The sequence below is a fragment of the Aotus nancymaae genome, unplaced genomic scaffold (genome assembly GCF_030222135.1).
Source record: "Aotus nancymaae isolate 86718 unplaced genomic scaffold, 86718_ANA_hifiasm-v0.15.2.pri h1tg000007l, whole genome shotgun sequence".
Taxonomy (NCBI): Eukaryota; Metazoa; Chordata; class Mammalia; order Primates; family Aotidae; genus Aotus; species Aotus nancymaae.
Window position 1 is genome coordinate 66,146,009 of NW_026988418.1, and position 18,559 is coordinate 66,164,567.

General features: G+C 40.9%; 1 protein-coding gene across 3 annotated transcripts in view; it reads left to right on the plus strand.

The window, feature by feature from the left end:
• The window catches only part of WDR47 (WD repeat domain 47), a 74,958-nt gene that overhangs the window by 10,250 nt on the left and 46,149 nt on the right, over positions 1 to 18,559 (plus strand). For all 3 annotated transcript variants that reach the window (XM_012468036.2, XM_012468038.3, XM_064372743.1), the window contains 2 exons: positions 9,241 to 9,407; positions 16,681 to 16,764. In XM_012468036.2, coding sequence (XP_012323459.2) covers positions 9,250 to 9,407; positions 16,681 to 16,764 — 242 coding nt within the window. In that variant the 5' untranslated portion in view covers positions 9,241 to 9,249. Of the gene's footprint in view, positions 1 to 9,240; positions 9,408 to 16,680; positions 16,765 to 18,559 lie in introns of those variants that run through there.

Sequence of the window (18,559 nt, forward strand, 5' to 3'; positions counted from 1 at the left end):
TGATGCATTGAGAATAGCTGTCGGCCAGGCGCTATGGCTCACGCCTATAATCCCAGCACTTTGGGAGGCCGAGTCGGGTGGATCACGAGGTCAAGAGATCGAGACCATCCTGATCAACATGGTGAAACCCCGTCTCTACTAAAAATACAAAAATTAGCTGGGCATGGTGGCGCATGCCTGTAATCCCAGCTACTCAGGAGGCTAAGGCAGGAGAATTGCTTGAACCCAGGAGGCAGAGATTGCAGTGAGCTGAGATCGCGCCATTGCACTTCAGCCTGGGTAACAAGAGCGAAACTCCGTGCCAAAAAAAAAAAAAAAAAAAAAAAAAGAGATAGCTGTCAATGGTAAGCAGGGACATGTGCTGCACCCACGTTACAAATGTTAGGTGATTAGCAGACATGACAGAGCTTTGGTTAGAAGAGCTTTTCTTTTGTTTGTTTGCTTAAGTGATCTAAGGCAAATCTATTTTGTTTCTTCTTATTAAACAGACCTTATTAATTACAGACTTCTGATTATCCCAGACTTGATATTTTCCATATATTCTTGATGTTTCCCAAGAATATATACTTTCTGATATTGAAATGTGAGTTAAAGCAAATTATAAAACTTGAAGGGATATCATAGAAATTAGACAAACTAATCCTCTTACTTTATGAATGAAGAAATTGAGGCCCATAGAGGTTAAATGACTTGCAATGTCACATGTATATTCCTGAAGGTCTGGACATTTAAAATTAAATGATCTGGCAGCAACAAAAAGTTTTTTGAATGCCATGTTGTCAAAACAGCTAGCAATTCCCCCCCCACCTTTTTTTTTTTTTTTTTTTGTGATGGAATCTTACTCTGGTGCCCAGGCTGGAGTGCAGTGGAGTGATCTCAGCTCACTGCAACGTCTGCCTCCTGGATTCAAGCGCTTCTCCTGCCTCAGCCTCCTGAATAGCTGGGATTACAGGCATGCACCACCCTGCCTGGCTATCTCCTTTTTTTTTTTTTTTTTTTTTTTAAAGGGAAAAGATGCAGTAGTCCTCTGTTGCAGTTTGATGTCTTATTGAAAAGCTTTACTGGGCATGGTGGCACATGCCTGTAGTCCCAGCTACTTGGGAGACTGAGGTGGTAAGATTGCTTGACCCTAGGAGTTCTGGGCTGTAGTGCGCTATGCCAGTCTGCTGTCTTGCACTAAGTTCAGAATCAATATGGTGACCTCCTGGGAGTGGGAGACCACCAGGTTGCTGAAGGAGGAGTGAACCAGCCCAGGTTGGAAACAGCAGGTTAAAACTCCTGTACTGATCAGTAGTGACATGGCGCCTGTGAATAGCCACTGCACTCCAGCCTGGGCAACATAGCGATCTTCATGCTGGGTGCGGTGGCTCAGACTCACGCCTGTAATCCTGAAACCTGTCTCTACCAAAAAATAGAAAAATTAGCCAAGCGTGGTGGCATGTGCCTGTAATCCCATACTCGGGAGGCTGAGACAGGAGAATTGCTTGAACCCAGGAGGGGGAGTTTGCAGTGAGCCGAGATCACGTCATTGTACTCCAGCCTGGGCAACAAGAGAGAAACTTCTTCTCAAAAAAAAAAAAAAAAGCTTCATGACACTTCATCTTCTTGTCTGCATTGTGAACTTCTATTGTAAAGCACTATTGTTGCATTTTAAACACTCTGTAATACTTGGAAGATTAAAGAGAGTAGTTTTTATTGTGTGAGATGGAACTGCAGATTAATGGAGCCTTTCTTAAGCAGTTTATCATGACTATAAAGTTTTTAATGGCGGTGCTCTAGTTCTCTTAACCTTATGTTTATAATAATTTTTGGCCTCTTGTGTTTTTCTTCCTTGGTAATGTGTGTTTTAAGTAAGTAATCTCATTGCAAAGGAACATTTAAATCATATCTATTTATATTTGGTTAATAAGCTGCCAGTGATATTTTTTTCATGAAGTTTTTCCATATCTTTGTATGGAGATACACAGTCAATAGATTTTTATTACTATTGTATTTTCTTTTTTTTTGAGATGGAGTTTCGCTCTTGTTACCCAGGCTGGAGTGCAATGGTTGCATCTCGGCTCACCGCAACCTCCGCCTCCTGGGTTCAGGCAATTCTCCTGCCTCAGCCTCCTGAGTAGCTGGGATTACAGGCACGCGCCACCATGCTCAGCTAGTTTTTTGTATTTTTAGTAGAGACGGGATTTCACCATGTTGACCAGTATGGTCTCGATCTCTTGACCTCGTGATCCACCCGCCTCGGCCTCCCAAAGTGCTGGGATTACAGGCGTGAGCCACCGCGCCTGGCCCTTATTATATTTTCTTACATATTATTAACATTTTAGCTTTAATCTTAGATTTCTAAAAATAATTTTATTTCTAACCTTTTAATACATCCTTCTAATCTTGTTTTACTAAGTTAGTAATTGATAGGAGTCCACACAGAGACCCCATCTGGCATTAATTTCAGTAGATGTTAATTGTATCTAAGGACTAAGATACTAAATACCTTCTAGCTGGTTTCCAGACATACTTATTTTTAAAGAACACTCTTATTTCTTTACTTAGTCTGGATATTGGCTATAAGTAAAATGTACTTTTTAAAGGAAAATTCACAATTAAAAGGCAAGGATGAAAGGAAAAAAAGAATATAGATGTATTGTATTTATTACCATTGAAATGTACACATAAAAATGATGAAGATGATAAATTGTATATGTATTCTTAAATACATATTAAAGTGTTAACTATTAACCTCAATTAAAAATGTTTTTTTAAATGTTATTTAATATGGAAATACTGAGACATTCAGATTCTTTTCTGTTTAGTTTTTCATTTTCAGTGGGGTACATCCTTACTGTTTACCCTACATAAATTTTATCTGGTGAACACATTGTTCGTTCACATGTACTGTGGGCTGGCAGGTCTACCTAAGAAACTGTCAGAGTTAACTTAGGCTAAATAGTTGGATTGCTGGCCAGGCACGGTGGCTCATGACTGTAATCTCAGCACTTTGGGAGGCCAAGTTGGGCGGATTGCCTGAGGTCAGGAGTTCAAGACCAGCCTGGTTAACATGGTGAAACCTTGTTTCTACTAAAAATACAAAGAATTAGCTGGACGTGGTGGCATGCACCTATAATCCCAGCTACTCCGGAGGCTGAGGCAGGAGAATCGCTTGAACCCAGGAGGCAGAGGTTGCAGTGAGCCGAAGTCAGGCCATTGCACTCTAGCTTGGGCAACAAGGATGAAACTCCCATTTCAAAAAAAAAAAAAAAAAGTTGGATTGCTTCAGTCAGAGCTCCATCCTTTTCAGTGGGTTTTTGAACAATTAGAAACAAAGTCAGGTGGGCCAGGCATGATGGCTCATGCCTGTAATCTCAGCACTTTGAGAGGTCGAGAGGGGTGGATTGCTTGAGCTTAAGAGTTCAAGCCATTAGACCAAGCCTGGGCAACTTGGCAAAATCCAGTCTCTACAAAAAAATATATATGTCTCTACACACACACACACACACACACACACACACACACACAAATTAGCTGGGCCCACTGGCACATGCCTGTGGTCTCAGCTACTTGGGAGGCTGAGGAGGGAGGATTGCTTGAGCCCAGAAGGCTGAGGCTGCAGTGAGCCATGATTGAGCCACTGCACTCCAGCCTGGGTGACAGAGTAAGACCTGTCTCAAAAAACAAACAAACAAACAAAAAAGCAAAACCATAGTCATCTGTACTTTTATAGAGACATTTCTTCAGTGATTTTTTACATCTCAAGTTACATATTATGTGTGCATCTCATTTTAAAAGATAATTTTAGTAGTTCCTAAACTCATTAAAATCTTAGAGATTTATAGTTCCCCCAGAGGAGAGGGGAAGAAGTAATTATTATTTAATTCTATTTTTTTGAATTAGAGAAAAGTTCTAACTTTGTGGTGAACAGTTTGAGGAGATTAGAAAATGTTAATTCTATGTTATTTATTTATATATTTATTTTTGAGATAAAGTCTCACTATGTTGCCCACTTCAGCCTTCCAAGGTAGCTGGGATTACAGGAAATGGAGGTTTAAAATATGTGTATCTATTACTTAGAGAGGTAGGATTTTGGGAGCCTTTATAAATGTTTCAGTAATACAAGTTAGAAGGGAATAATTCTAAGATATAGTCATCAAGCATATGCCTATGCTTGGGTTTATATTGTATTCAACAACAGTGAGGCTTATAAGAATTAAAATTCTGGTCCAGGTGCGGTGGCTCATGCCTGTAATCCCAGCACTTTGGGAGGTCCAGGAGGGTGGATCACCTGAGGTCAGGAGTTTGAGACGAGCCTAGCCAACATGATGAAACCCCATATCTACTGAAAATACAAAAATTTTGCCGAGTGTGGTAGCACATGCCTGTAATCCCAGCTTCTAGGGAGGCTGAGGCAAGAGAATTGCTTGAACCCAGGAGGCGGAGGTTGCAGTGAGCCAAGATCTTACCACTGTACTCCAGCCTGGGCGACAGAGCGAGACTCTGTCCCCCCCTGAAAAAAAAATTCTGGGTTGGGTGATTAAAATACACTATTCTACTGGGAATTTCAAAGTATAGAATTAAAACTTGTCTTTTTTAATTAGTTTTAAAAAAAAAAAAAAAAACTTGAACCAATTCTAAGTTAATTAGGATATATTTTTTGTTACCTTCAACTGTCAGTATAAAATATGTATTTGTAAGAATGTAGTTCTTTTAGGCTTTATTAACCAAAAATGACTACAGCATTAAACTTATAGTTATTATTTAAAGTGGGATTATTGCCATAAATTCCATTCAGAATAACTTTACTTTATATCTAGACTAATATTTAGATTGAATGTTGAATATGAGGCCTATAAAATGTTTAGTATCTAGCCAGGTGTGGTGGCATATGCCTGTAATCCCAGCTACTCGGGAGGCTGCGGCAGAATTGCTTGAACCCAGGAGGTGGACGTTGCTGTGAGCTGAGATCGTGCCATTGCACTCCAGACTGGGCAACAAAAGCGAAACTCTGTCTCAAAACAAACAAAAACGCTTAGTATCATTGGTATATTGAGCTATATTAGAAAATTATAGTCTCAGGCTGGACGCAGTGGCTCACACCTGTAATCCCAGCACTTCGGGAGGCAGAGGTGGGTGGATCACAAGGTCAGGAAATCGAGAGCATCCTGGCCAACATGGTGAAACCTGTCTCTACTAAAAATACAAAAAACTTAGCTGGGCATGGTAGCAGGCACCTGTAATCCCAGCTATTTGGGAGATGGAGATTGCAGTGAGCCAAGATCACCGCCACTGCACTCCAGCCTGGGCAACAAAGGGACACTCCGTCTCAAAAAAATAAATAAATAAATAAAATTACAGTCTTATAGTCTTAATTCTACATTAAGTTTGTGTGGTTGTTACATGGCCATATATCTGATGTTCCCTCTAAGAATCTACAGAGTAGGGAATATTTTTCTGAGAGTTAAATTAGTAAAAGCCATTCTTTTGCTAGTAAGAATTATCTGAAGGGCTCTTCTGGGCACACTGCCTGTGGGGTAGCCTGCTCAGCAAGGAGCAGTTAAAAAAAAAGAGTCGGCCGGGCGTGGTGGCTCATACCTGTAATCCCAGCACTTTGGAAGGTGAAGGCGGGAGGATTACCTGAGGACGGGAGTTCGAGACCAGCCTGACCAATATGGAGAAACCCCATCTCTACTTAAAATACAAAATTAGCTGGGTATGGTGATGCATGCCTGTAGTCCAGCTACTTAGGAGGCTGAGGCAGGAGAACTGCTTGAAGCAGGGAGGCGGAGGCTGTGGTGAGCTGAGATCGTGCCATTGCCCTCCAACCTGGGGAATAAGAATGAAACTCTGTCTCAAAAAAAAAAAAAAAAAAAAAAAATAGGCCGGGCACAGTGGCTCACGCCTGTAATCCCAGCACTTTGGGAGGCCGAGGCGGGTGGATCACGAGGTCGAGAGATCAAGACCATCCTGGTCAACATGGTGAAACCCCATCTCTACTAAAAATACAAAAAATTAGCTGGGCACGGTGGCGGGTGCCTGAAATCCCAGCTACTCAGGAGGCTGAGGCAGGAGAATTGCCTGAACCCAGGAGGCGGAGGTTGCGGTGAGCCGAGATCGCGCCATTGCACTCCAGCCTGGGTAACGAGCGAAACTCCGTCTCAAAAAAAAAAAAAGAATTATCTGAAGATTTAGGAATGCTGAAATCACTAATCAGTGTGCTGTATAAATAATATTAGGGAGACAGTTCTGAAGTGATCGGAATTTAATGAGTAGGTTCCACACACACCCTGAAAAAAAAAAGGTAGGTAACATAGGTAGATTCTGTCTCTACAAAAAATAAAAAAATTAGCTAGGTGTGATGGCACATACCTGTGATCCCAGCTACTTGGAAGACGGAGGCAGGGGGATCACTTGAGCTGGGGGATCAAGGCTGCAGTGAGCCATGGTCATGCAACTGCACTATAGCCTAGGCGACAGAGCAAGACCCTGTCTTAAAAAAAAAAAAAAAAGAATTTAGTGAGTGGAAATCTTATTCATTTTATTATATTCTCTTTTGGAAGAAGTCTATGAACAGGAGGATGGTAGTCAGCTCAGAAGATAGCAAAGGGAAACTTAAAGCATGAATTGGGCAGCTGCTTTGTTGGGAGAGAAGTTTGTGATTTACTGCTCCCTGAGGCAGGCATATTCTTACTGAGCAGAGGGATTTGCCTAGTTTGATGTCATTAAATATTTGAGTGAGTCGTATAATTATTTTTCCATGGGCTGACCCTTGTTTACCCTATCACCTTTTCTTTTTTTTTTTCCCCGAGATGGAGTCTTGCTCTATTGCTCAGGCTGCAGTAGCACACTCTTAGCTCACTGCAACCTCCGCCTCCTAGGTTCAAGCAATTCTCCAGCCTCAGCCTCCTGAGTAGCTGGGATTACAGGTGCGTGCCACCAGGCTTGGCTAATTTTTGTACTTTTAGTAGAGGTGGGGTTTTACCATGTTGGCCAGACTGGCCTTGAACTGCTGATCTTGTGTTCCGTCCGCCTCAGCCTCCCAAAGTGCTACAATTACAGGTGCCCGGCCTTCTTCTTTTTTTTTTGGGGTGAGACAGGGTCTTACACCATCGCCCAGGCTAAAGTGCAGTGTTAAGATCACCATTTATTTATTTATTTATTTAGAGCGGAGTCTTGCTCTGTCTCCGGGTTGGAGCACAGTGGCGCAATCGTGGCTCACTGCAACCTTTGCCTCCCGGGGGTTTAAGCAATTCTTCCATCTCAGCCTCCCTAGTAGCTGGGACTACAGATGCGTGCCACCACGCCCAGCTAATTTTTATATTTTTAGTAGAGACAGGGTTTCACCATGTTGACCAGGATGGTCTCGATCTCTTCACCTCATGATCTGCTCACCTTGACCTCTCGATCTCTTAACCTCATGATCTGCCCACCTCAGCCTCCCAAAGTACTGGGATTACAGGCGTGAGCCACCTCGCCCTGTGATCACCACTCACGGTATTCTCAATCTCCGGGGCTTTGGTGCTCTTTCCACCTCAGCCTCTTGAGTAACTGCAACTACAGGCATGCTGGCTAATTTTTATATTTTTTGTAGAGACCATGTTTCACAATGTTGCCCAGGCACCTAGCTGAGGGGGAAAATGTACTCATTTGCTGATAGAGCATTCTAGTCCACTAAACATTTGCATTTCTTGTTATGAACAAATAAATTGGCACAAAAGTAAAGAAATTGAAAAAAAAACTACGCTGTGGACCTACATACATTTTTTGTTTTAGAGACATGGTCTTGCTCAGGGTATAGTACAGTGGTGTGATCATAGCTCATTGTATGTAACTTCTTATTTAGGCTCAAGTGATCCTCCTGTTTCAGCCTCCCAAAGTGCTGGGATTACAGGCATGAGCCACCACACCCAGTCCACATGTATATGCTTATGTTTCTGCAAGCTTGTTTAGAGTAAGTTGATCCTGTGAGAAAGATATGCTTACAGTCTGTTTCGTCTGGTGAAGTTTCTCTGTGGCTACTTCACTAGTGTAGTGGTATTTTACATTGCTCTGAGCCTTAACATTTGAAAACTGCAACAGTTTAGGCCATTTAACTTGTGTAAATGAGAATGTTGAACAAATGATCTTATAGTCCTCCCAGTTCTAAATCTTTATGGATTCATAACCTGAGCATTATGTGCTTAGTTGTATCACTGCAGACTTACAGGTAAGAGTTAGAAGGACTCTTGGAGAGTATTGATATTACTGATACAATTAAAGTTATACTTTTTTCTCTCTCTCTTTTTTTTTTTTTTTTTGAGACAGTCTCATTTTTCGCTCAGGCTGTAGTGCAGTAGGGTGATCTTTGCTCATTGAAGCCTTGATCTCCTGGGCTCAAGTGATCCTCCACCTCAGCCTCCTGAATAGCTGGGACTACAGACACATAGCACCATGCCCAGCTAATTTTTTATTTTTTGTAGAGACGTGGTTTTGCCACGTTTCCCAGGGTGGTCTCAAACTCCTGAGCTCAAGCAATCCCCCCAGCGTGGCCTCCCAAAGTACTGGGATTACAGGTGCACACCACTGCACCTGGCCTAAAGATGCACATCTTAACCAGCCTTCTTTTGTTTGGCTCTACTGTACTGACCAGGTCATCATTTAGGTATTGCTGCTGGACTAAAGCTTCTTAAGGCAAGGCCAAAGTCTCCTGAGTACAGAATTGTGTCTGTCACAGAGAAAGGGCATTAAGTACTTAATGAGTGAGTGTATTAGAGCATACCTAGGACAATGTATTTGGGACATAGCTAAACATGGTTTGATTGTTAATGACTTTTTAAAATATTCTTTGTTGCGGAAGATTTTAAGCATGTAAGAATGAACAGGATCTGAAGTTTGTAGCTCCCTCATCTATCTATCACCCTGATTCAGTAACCATGATCACTCTTGTTTTATCTCTATCTCTTCCTACTCTCCTCTTCTTATATTATTTTGATGTAAATCACAAAATTTTGATTATTTTGATGTAAATCACAAATTATATATGTCATTTAATCTGTGATTATTCCAATATGTATTTCAAAGATATGGACTTTAAAAAACCATGGCCATGCCATTATCACACATTAAAGAATGACTTGGTTCTGATAAATATTAACTTCACTTCAGAATATGTGTACTAAAAATTCCTAATAAACCTGTTACGTGTAGTTTCCAGGCAGTTAAACTTAGAAATAAATCAATAGGACTAGCTTTATTGTTATTCTGTTTCATGTTTAGGCTATCAATATGACGGCTGAAGAAACAGTGAATGTAAAAGAGGTTGAAATCATTAAGCTAATTTTGGACTTCCTGAATTCAAAGAAGCTTCATATTAGTATGCTGGCCCTGGAGAAGGAAAGTGGAGTCATAAATGGCCTGTTTTCAGATGATATGCTTTTCCTGAGGTATGATTTCATTATATTCTGAAGTTTGTAGCTCCTTCAAAGAAATGTTAAATATTAATAAGGTAATATGTATAATACAGATAGAACTTTATAATCATGAAAAGGCTATGCAAGGATAATTTAAAAACATATTTTAAAAACCAAACATTTACAAAATAGGCTGGGCACGGTGGCTTACGCCTGTAATCCCAACACTTTGGGAGGCTGAGGAAGGTGGATCACTTGAGGTCAGGAGTTTGAGACCAGCCTGACCAACATGGTGAAACCCCACTTGTACTAAAAATATAAAAATTAGCCAGGCATGATGGCGCATGCCTGTAATCCCAGCTACTTGGGAGGCTGAGGCAGGAGAATTGCCTGAACCAAGGAGACAGAGGTTTCAGTGAGCCGCGATCTCACCACTGCACTGCAGCCTGGGTGGCAGAGTGAGACTCCTTCTCAAAAATACAAAAATAAAAAAAAGAGCATTTACAAAATAATGCTTTCTGTAGAATGTTTTTAATAGTAAGATCCAGAGGTCTGTTAAAAAGAAAGAGTCACAACTCCATTGTGGTTGTGGTATCATAATAAAAGATATTTGACTAAGAAAATAGAGACTTTGAAAAGGTAAAGAAAATGTTTCTGTAATACCATTTTTGGCCATAGAAATAAAATGTATTCATTATTGAAAATATAGAAAAATAAAGAAAAATCACCCCACCACCCAGACATAATATTGTTGTTCTTACTCCTTGCTGTTTTTTATTTTTATTTTATTTTTGAGACAGAGTCTCGTACTGTCACCCGGGCTGGAGTGCAGCATTTAAATCTCGGCTCACTGCCACCTCCGTCTCCTGGGTTCAAGTGATTCTCCTACCTTAGCCACCCAAGTAGCTGGGATTGCAGGCGCCTGCCACCATGCCCGGCTAATTTTTTATATTTTTAGTAGAGATGCGGTTTCACTGTGTTGGCCAAGCTGATCTCAAACTCCTGACCTCGTGATCTGCCTGCCTTGGCTTCCCAAATTGCTGGAATTACAGGCATGAGCAACTGCACCTGGCCTGTTTTCATTCTTAGAGTGTAATTTCTGTGCATCTTTTAAAAATAACAGTTCTGTTGTATTTATAATTTAGAGTTATGCCTTATCTATTAACATCACAAGGTTTCTCTGTGTGTTTACAAATTTATATTAAAAAGATTTTCAGGTTGGGTGTGGTGGCTTATGTCTGTAATCACAGTGCTTTGGGATGCCAAGGCAAGAGGATTACCTGCAGTCAAGAATTTGAGACCAGCCTGGCCAACATGGTAAAACCCCATCTCTACTAAAAATACGAAAATTAGCCAGGTGTGGTGATGCATGCCTCTAGTCCCAGCTACTTGGGAGGCTGAGGCAGGAGAATCGCTTGAACCTGGAAGGCGGAGGTTGCAGTGAGCTTAGATTGGTGCCACTGCACTCCCACCTGAGTGACAGAGTGAGACTCCATCTCAAAATAAATAAATAGAAAATAAGGCCAGGTGCGGTAGCTCATGCCTGTAATCCCAGCACTTTGGGAGGGCGAGGCAGGTGGATCACCTGAGGTAAGGAGTTCAAGACCAGCCTGGCCAATGTGGTGAAACCCTGTCTCTACTAAAAATACAAAAACTAGCTGGGCGTGGTGGTGCATGCCTGTAATCCCAGCTACAAATAAAAATTTTTTATTTACTAAATTTCCTAATGGTTTCCCTGATTTTACACAATTGTTCCCAATTTATCTTAAATAATTGCTCCACAGAACATCTTTTGTACATGAGATTTTTTTGTTTTTAAAGACAGAATCTTGCTTTGTCACCCAGGTTGGGGTGCAGTGGCACAATTTTGTCTCACTGCAACCTCTGCCTCCCAGGTTCAAGCAGTTCTCTTGCCTTAGCCTCCCAAGTAGCTGGGACTACAGGCACACGCCACCACACCTGGCTAATTTTTGTATTTTTAGTTTCACCATGTTGGTTAGGCTGGTCTGGAACTCCTGACGTCAAGCAATCTGTCCACCTCAGCCTCCCAAAGTGCTGGGATTACAGGTGTGAGTCACTGCGACTGGCTGAGACTTTTTCTATATATTGGATTATTTCCTCAGGACAAGATTCTTAGAGGTAGAATTTCAAGGCAAAGTGAAATAACATGTTTGCCAAAATGGAATGCTAAATATATTCTAGTTTGAATTGGATGGAAACAGAAAATCCCAAATTTGCAGGCAGAAATGTATTCTATTTTTAAGAGATACCAAATATCCTTGACAAGAAGTACAAGAAGGACATGTGGCATTTTGTGACTTGAAAAGCCTTAAGAAATGAAGTATTCCTAACTTATGAAAAGGAACTATTAAACAACAACAACAAAGCTTTATTATATTAGAGGAGTCTTTTTCAGCTTGTTGCACTTCCCTGTATTTTGTGTTATGAATATCCTCCAGCCCCAGGGAGCTTAGTTAATGGTGTAGCTATGAACCCATACTGAGACAGTATTTTTGTGGGCACTGTCTTTCAAGCATTAATACTCCCAGAATTCAACAGTGGCTGTTCTCAAGTACCCGCCTGCTTGATTTATGATGAAATTTTACTGGTCTAAGGTAGAATGCAAAGATATAATAGAGTAGTAGGTTTTTCATTAAACTGAATGTGTTCATCTTAAAGGGCTGGCCTTTGAAATTGTTTTCTTTTTAAATATTGAAATGTACCGTTATAAAATGATGATGATATGCATGATGGCTTTTATTTTTATTTAAAAATTTCTTTATTTAAAAAAATTTTTTTTTTCTGTTGTTTTTTTTTTTTGAAAGAGAGAGAATAGGAAGGAGGAAAAAGGAAGAGAAAGAGAGAGAGAGAATGGGGAGGAGGGAGAAGGAAAAGAAAGAGGGAGAGAGAATGGGAGTATTGCTTTCTTGCCCAGGCTAGAATGCAATTTAGTAATGGGTATTGAAAACCTCTTTTATACTGATAATTATACTTAATAATGTAGTCAGGAAGGAATAAGGGAAGAAGATAACAAATAAACAGCCAACCAATATTTAATTTAAACCTATGAAATGCTATGCGATTACTGAGGAGTGATTTACTTCCAATTATATAGTCACCTTTGGAATAGGTGTGAGGTGGTAATGTATGTTTTGTGTATTTGAAGTGGAGAGTTCTATAAATGTTTATTAAGTTTACTTGTTCCGGGTCTGAGTTCAAGTTCTGAATATCCTTGTTAATTTTCTATCTCGTTGATCTATAGAATCGTTAGCTCTTCTTGTTGCATTGATCCTTCTGCCATTATGTAATGTCATTCCTCGCCTCTTTTGATCTTTGTTGCTTTAAAGTCTACTTTATCAGAGGCGAGAATTGCATCTCCTGCTTTTTGTTTATTAGTTTATTTTTACTCTCTGTTTGGTTGGTAAATCTTCCTCCTTCTCTCTGAGTCTTTGTGTATTGTTGCATGTAAGATGGGCCCGGATGCAGCATACCGATGGGTTTTGGCTTTTTATCCAATTAAAATATATATAAGTTTAATACCGGCGTTTGATGCTAGCTGGCTGTTTTGCCCATTAGTTGATGTAAATTTTTTATTGTGTTAAAGTTCTTTGCTTTTTGATATATTTTTGGAAAGGCTGATATTGGTTGTTCCTTTATATGTATAGTGCTTCTTTCAGAAGCTCTTGTAAAGCAGGCCTGGTGGTGGTGAACTCTCTAAGTACTTGTTTGTTCGCAAAAGATTTAATTTTTCCTTCGCTCATAAAGCTTAGTTTGGCTGGATGGGAAATTCTGGGTTGAAAGTTCTTTTCTTTAAGGATGTTAAATATTGGTCCCCACTCTTTTCTGGCTTGTAGGGTTTCTGCTGAGAGATCTGCTGTAAGTCTGATAGGTTTCCCTTTATGGGTAACCTGACCTTTCTCTCTGGCTGCCCTTAGTATTTTCTCCTTCATTTCAACCCTAATAAATCTGGCGATTATGTGCCTTGGGGTTGGTCTTCTTGAAGAATATCTTTGTGGTGTTCTCTGTATTACCTGGAGTTGAATATTACCCTGCCTTGCCAGGTTGGGAAAATTTTCCTGAATGATATCCTGAAGAGTATTTTCCAACTTGGATTCATTCTCTTCATCACATTCAGGTACACCTATCAAACGTAAATTAGGTCTTTTCACATAGTCCCATATTTCCTGGAGACTTTGCTCATTCCTTTTCATCCTTTTTTCTGCATTCTTTCTTCTCGTTTCATTTCACTGAGCTGGTCCTCGACTTCTGATATCCTTCCTTCTGCTTGATCAATTCGACTGTTTAAACTTGTGCATGCTTCGCGAAGTTCTCGTGTTGTGTTTTTTAGCTCCATCAATTCACTTATATTCTTCTCTAAATTGTCCATTCTCGTTAACAGTTTGTCAAACCTTTTTTCAAGGTTCTTAGTTTCTTTGCATTGGGTTAGAACAAGTTCTTCTAATTCACAGAAGTTTCTTATCACCCACATTTTGAAACCTGCTGCTGTTATTGGAACACACGTGTAATCTATTAAGCCTTGTTCCGTTACTGATGAGGAATTGCAATCCCCTGTAGAGGGAGAGGCATTCTGATTTTGAGTATTCTCTACCTTTTTACTCTGGTTTCTTCCCTTCATTATATATTTGTCCATCTGTCGTCTTTATAATTACCGACTTTCTAACTGGGTCTCTGACGTCCAACTTGTTGATTCCCTGTGCCGAAATCTGAGCAATCCACTGCGCCGGCCAAAACAGCGGTGTTAAGATTGATGGTGCTTTTCTGCCCGGGAATCTCCGGACTCTGCACCAAGAACTGGTGTGCTAAGGCACCAGCAAAACCGCCACGCCGGCCACAAGAGTCACCCTGGCGACCCGTGGAGCTCCTCCACTGGGAATCTCCTGGTCCGTGAGCAACTAATATTCGTCTGAAAGTGTGGCGTCCTCTCGTTCTTTGCGCTTTCACTGGGAGGTACGTGCCCGAGCTGCTAATCATCAGCCATCTTGGATCTCTCCCCTATTTTAAAATTTTTAATGGAGATGAGATCTCGCTATATTGCCTTTGGCTGGTCTTGAACTCCTGGCCTCAAATGATTCTCCCATCTTGGCCTCCCAAAGTGCTAGGATTTATAAGCATGAGCCACTGTGCTCATCATGCTTTTATTAATATTTCTCCTTTGCAGAATATTGTTAATCCTATGTTGGTCTTCCTGCCCATCCTTCCCGTTTAAAATTTCTCTGTTCTAAAAAATTCAAAAATAGGGAAATTGCCATTGTGAAAGAAAAGAGATAAGAATGCCTTGTAACTTTTGGAAATTCCCATAGACCATTTAAAGTAGGATGAAACTTGTTCTTATTCCTTGCTGTTTTCATTCTCAGAAGGTAAACTGTATTCTCAGATTTCTCAGAGCTGTAGATTTCATGTAGAATTCACAATGTAGAGCAGAGTTTTTCAGCCTTGGCACTGCTAGCATCTGGACCAGATAATTATTTGTTGTGGAGGGTTGTCCTTTGTTGTAGGATGTTTAAGAGCATCCCCGACCTCCACCCACTAGATGTCAGTTGTATCCCCAGTCGTGACTGCCAAAAATGTCTTCAGATGTTGCCAGATGTCTTGAGGGTGTGCAAAATCACCCACAGTTGAGGTGGGTTTTTGACATGCTGCTTCAGCCTCCTGACATGATGGGATTACAGATATGAGCCACCACTCCTAGCTTTTTTTTTTTTTTGACATGGAGTCTTACTCTTGCCCAGGCTGGAGTGCAGTGGTGTGACCTTGGCTCGCTGCAACCTCCGCTTCCCAGGTTCAAGTGATTCTTGCTGCCTCAGCTTCAGGCAACTGCCACCATGTCTGGCTAATTTTTATATTTTTAGTAGAGATGAGGTTACGCCATGTTGACCAGGCTGGTCTCCAATTCCTGACCTCAGGTGATCTGCCTGCCTCGACCTCCCAAAGTGCTGAGATTACAGATGTGAGCCACCATGCCTGTCCCACTCCCAGCTTTTTAAAATCTTTCCATTTTCTTTCTTTTTTTTTTTGAAACAGGGTCTTGCTTTGTTACCTAGGCTGCCAGGCTGGAGTGCAGTGGCAAGACCATGGTCACTGCAGCCTTGACTTTCTTGCTCAAGCGATCATCCCACCTCAACCTCCTCGGTAGCTGGGACTACAGGTGTGCACCACCATGCCCAGCTAATTTTAATTTTTTTGATAGAGATGGGGTTTTGCATGTTGCCCAGGCTAGACTTGAACTCGTGGGCTCAAGTGATCACCTGTTCTTTTTTTTTTTTTTTTGAGACAGGGTCTCACTCTGTTGCCCAGGTTGGAATGCAGTGGTGCAGTCTCAGCTCACTGCAGCCTAGACATCTGGACTCAATTGATCCTCCCACCTTAGCCTCCCGAGTAGCTGGGACCACAGGCATGCACTCCCTGCCCAGCTAATTTTTGTATTGTTTGTAGAAACAGGATTAGCCACGTTTCCTAGGCTGATTTTGAACTCCTGAGCTAAGTAGATTGTCTCCCTTAGCCTCTTAAAGTGCTGGGACCACAGACATGAGCCACTGCGCCCAGCCACTTGTTCTTAAAATAATATATAATAGCTTTAAAACTGTAAGATGAATATGGAAATAAGAGAACTTTTAAGCTTAGTCCAATGTTTTTTTTTTTTGTGTGTGTGTGTGTGTGTGTGTGTGTGTGTGTGTGTGTGTTTGTAGTCCAATGTTTTTACATAAGTAAAAAACCACCATCACATTAATATGAGTGGTTGCGGATTCACAAATTCTTCTCATGTGGTATATGTTCTTACAAATAAGTTATGAAAAATTTAGGTCGGGTGAGGTGGCTCATGCCTGTAGTGCCAGCATTTTGGGAAGCTGAGGCAAGTGGTAGATCACCTGAGGTCAGTAGTTCAAGACCAGCCTGGCCAACATGGTGAAACCCTGTCTCTACTAAAAATGCAAAAAAATTAGCAGGACATAGTGGTGCGCACCTGTAGTCCCAGCTCCTCAGGTGGCTGAGGCAGGAGAATCACTTGAACCCAGGAGATGGAGGTTTCAGTGAGCCAAGATTGTGCCATTGCACTCCAACCTGGGCAACAAAATGAGACTTCATCTCAAAAAAAAAAAAAAAGAAAAAGTTATGAGAAATTTGTTTCATTTTGTTTTAGGAATCAAATGAAATGTTAATCTTTTTATGTGCTTTATGAAGTTTAAATGCTATTTTGTTGTCCTGCTTTTAATTAGTATAACCTGAATTTGGTGACATGCTAGTTTGTTTTGTTTTGTTTTATTTTGTTGTTTTTTTTTTAATTTAGGCAGCTAATACTTGATGGTCAATGGGATGAAGTTCTTCAGTTCATTCAGCCTCTAGAATGTATGGAAAAATTTGACAAAAAAAGGTAAGATTTCATCTGAGGTTTTTAGTGTCTCATCATTGGTAGAAGCTTAGCAAAACAAAACAATAAACAAAAATTTTCATTTTTATTTTTCTTTCTCCACTGGGTTTGAGGAGAGAGTAAACAAACTGATCTCTCTCTGTCACCCAGTTTGGAGTGTGGTGGCATGATCATGGCTTATTGTAGCCTTGATCTCCTGGGCTCAAGCAGTCCTCTCACCTCAGCCTCTCAAGTAGCTGGGACTCTAGGTGTGTGGAGTATTTTTGTATATTTTTTTTAGAGATGGGGTTTCGCCATGTTGCCCCAGGCTTCCCCTGTGTTCTGTGTTATTTTAAATTGATTTGATGTTAACTGACCCTTTCTTTTGCTATTAGTAATCTGATGATAAATTTTAAGACAGGTTCTTGTTCTATCACCCAGACTGATGTGCAGTGGCGTGTGTATAGCTCACTGTAGCTTCAAATTCAACAGTGAATTTTTCATTTCAAATATTGTACTTTTCATTTTCAAATTTTATAATTTTTTTGGTAAGAGTTTCCCATCTGTTCATTCATTATGATTATATTTTCCTTTAGGTCCTTCAACATACTGAGAGTAGCTCCTTGTTTGCTAGTGTAGTCCTTGCTTGGTAATTTGGACTTCTGTTTCTATCAGCCTATTTCTAATGATTGCCTTTTCTCTTAATTGTGAGTCACCTTTTTTTTTAACTATATCTAATTATTTTATGAATGTAATCAGTACATTGTAGATTCACTCTTGAGGCTCTGAATTCTGTTCTCTTCCTATATAAAAGGTTTGATTTTTATATGGGCAATTATTTAACTTAGAGAGCCTCAAAATGCAGACTCTTTCTCCCCTCTTGTGGGCACCAGCCAAAATCTCTGCTCAGTTCTTTGGCCTTCCATCTGTTTTCTCCAGGCTCCTTGGAGTCTCCCTTGCATCTTTACAGTTTAGGGGATAGCCAGGGATTTGGGCAACTAAGTTTATACAGTAGATTTTGGTATGTTTCCTACTGTGGGCTCCCTCTGTTTTTGGATCTTTCTCTCATTTTTTAGCTGCTCTGGCAGTACCAAACTTTTTTTTTGAGACATGGTCTCATTCTGTTGTCTAGGCTGGAGTACAGTGGTGTGAACACAGCTCACTGTAGCCTTGACCTCCTGGGCTCAAGTGATTTACCTGCTTCAGACTCCTGTGTAGCTGGGACCACAGGCGTATGCCGCCCATTGGCCTAATTTTTAAATTTTTTTATAGAGACCAGGTTTCACTTTGTTGCCCAGGCTGTTCTCAAACTCCTGGGCTCAAACGATCCTCCTGTCTTGGCCTCTCAAAGTGCTGGGATTACAGGTGTGAGCCACCTTGCTCAGCCAGTAACCAGACTTTTTGTTGACTTCTCAAGCCTACAGCTTTTTCTTTGACTTTTAGCTCACACTGTGTGAACTAGGGGGTGTCCTCAGCTGGAAAGCTTTATGCCTTTGAATCTGACCCCTTAAATTTCTGGGTTTTTTTTAAAGGATTGACTTCCCTCTAGTTATGCCAGCTTTTGATTGTTTTCCAGTGCATTCAAGATAGTCATTTTTTGAAACTGGGCACAGTGGCTCACGCCTGTAATCCCAGTACCTTGGGAGGCCGAGGAGGGCAGATCACCTGAGGTCAGGAGTTGGAGACCAGTCTGGCCAACATGGTGAAATCCTGTCTCTACTAAAAATACAAAAAAAAATTAGCTGGGTGTGGTGGTGGCAGGCGCCTGTAAATTCCAGCTACTCAGGAGGCTGAGACAGGAGAATTGCTTGAACCCGGG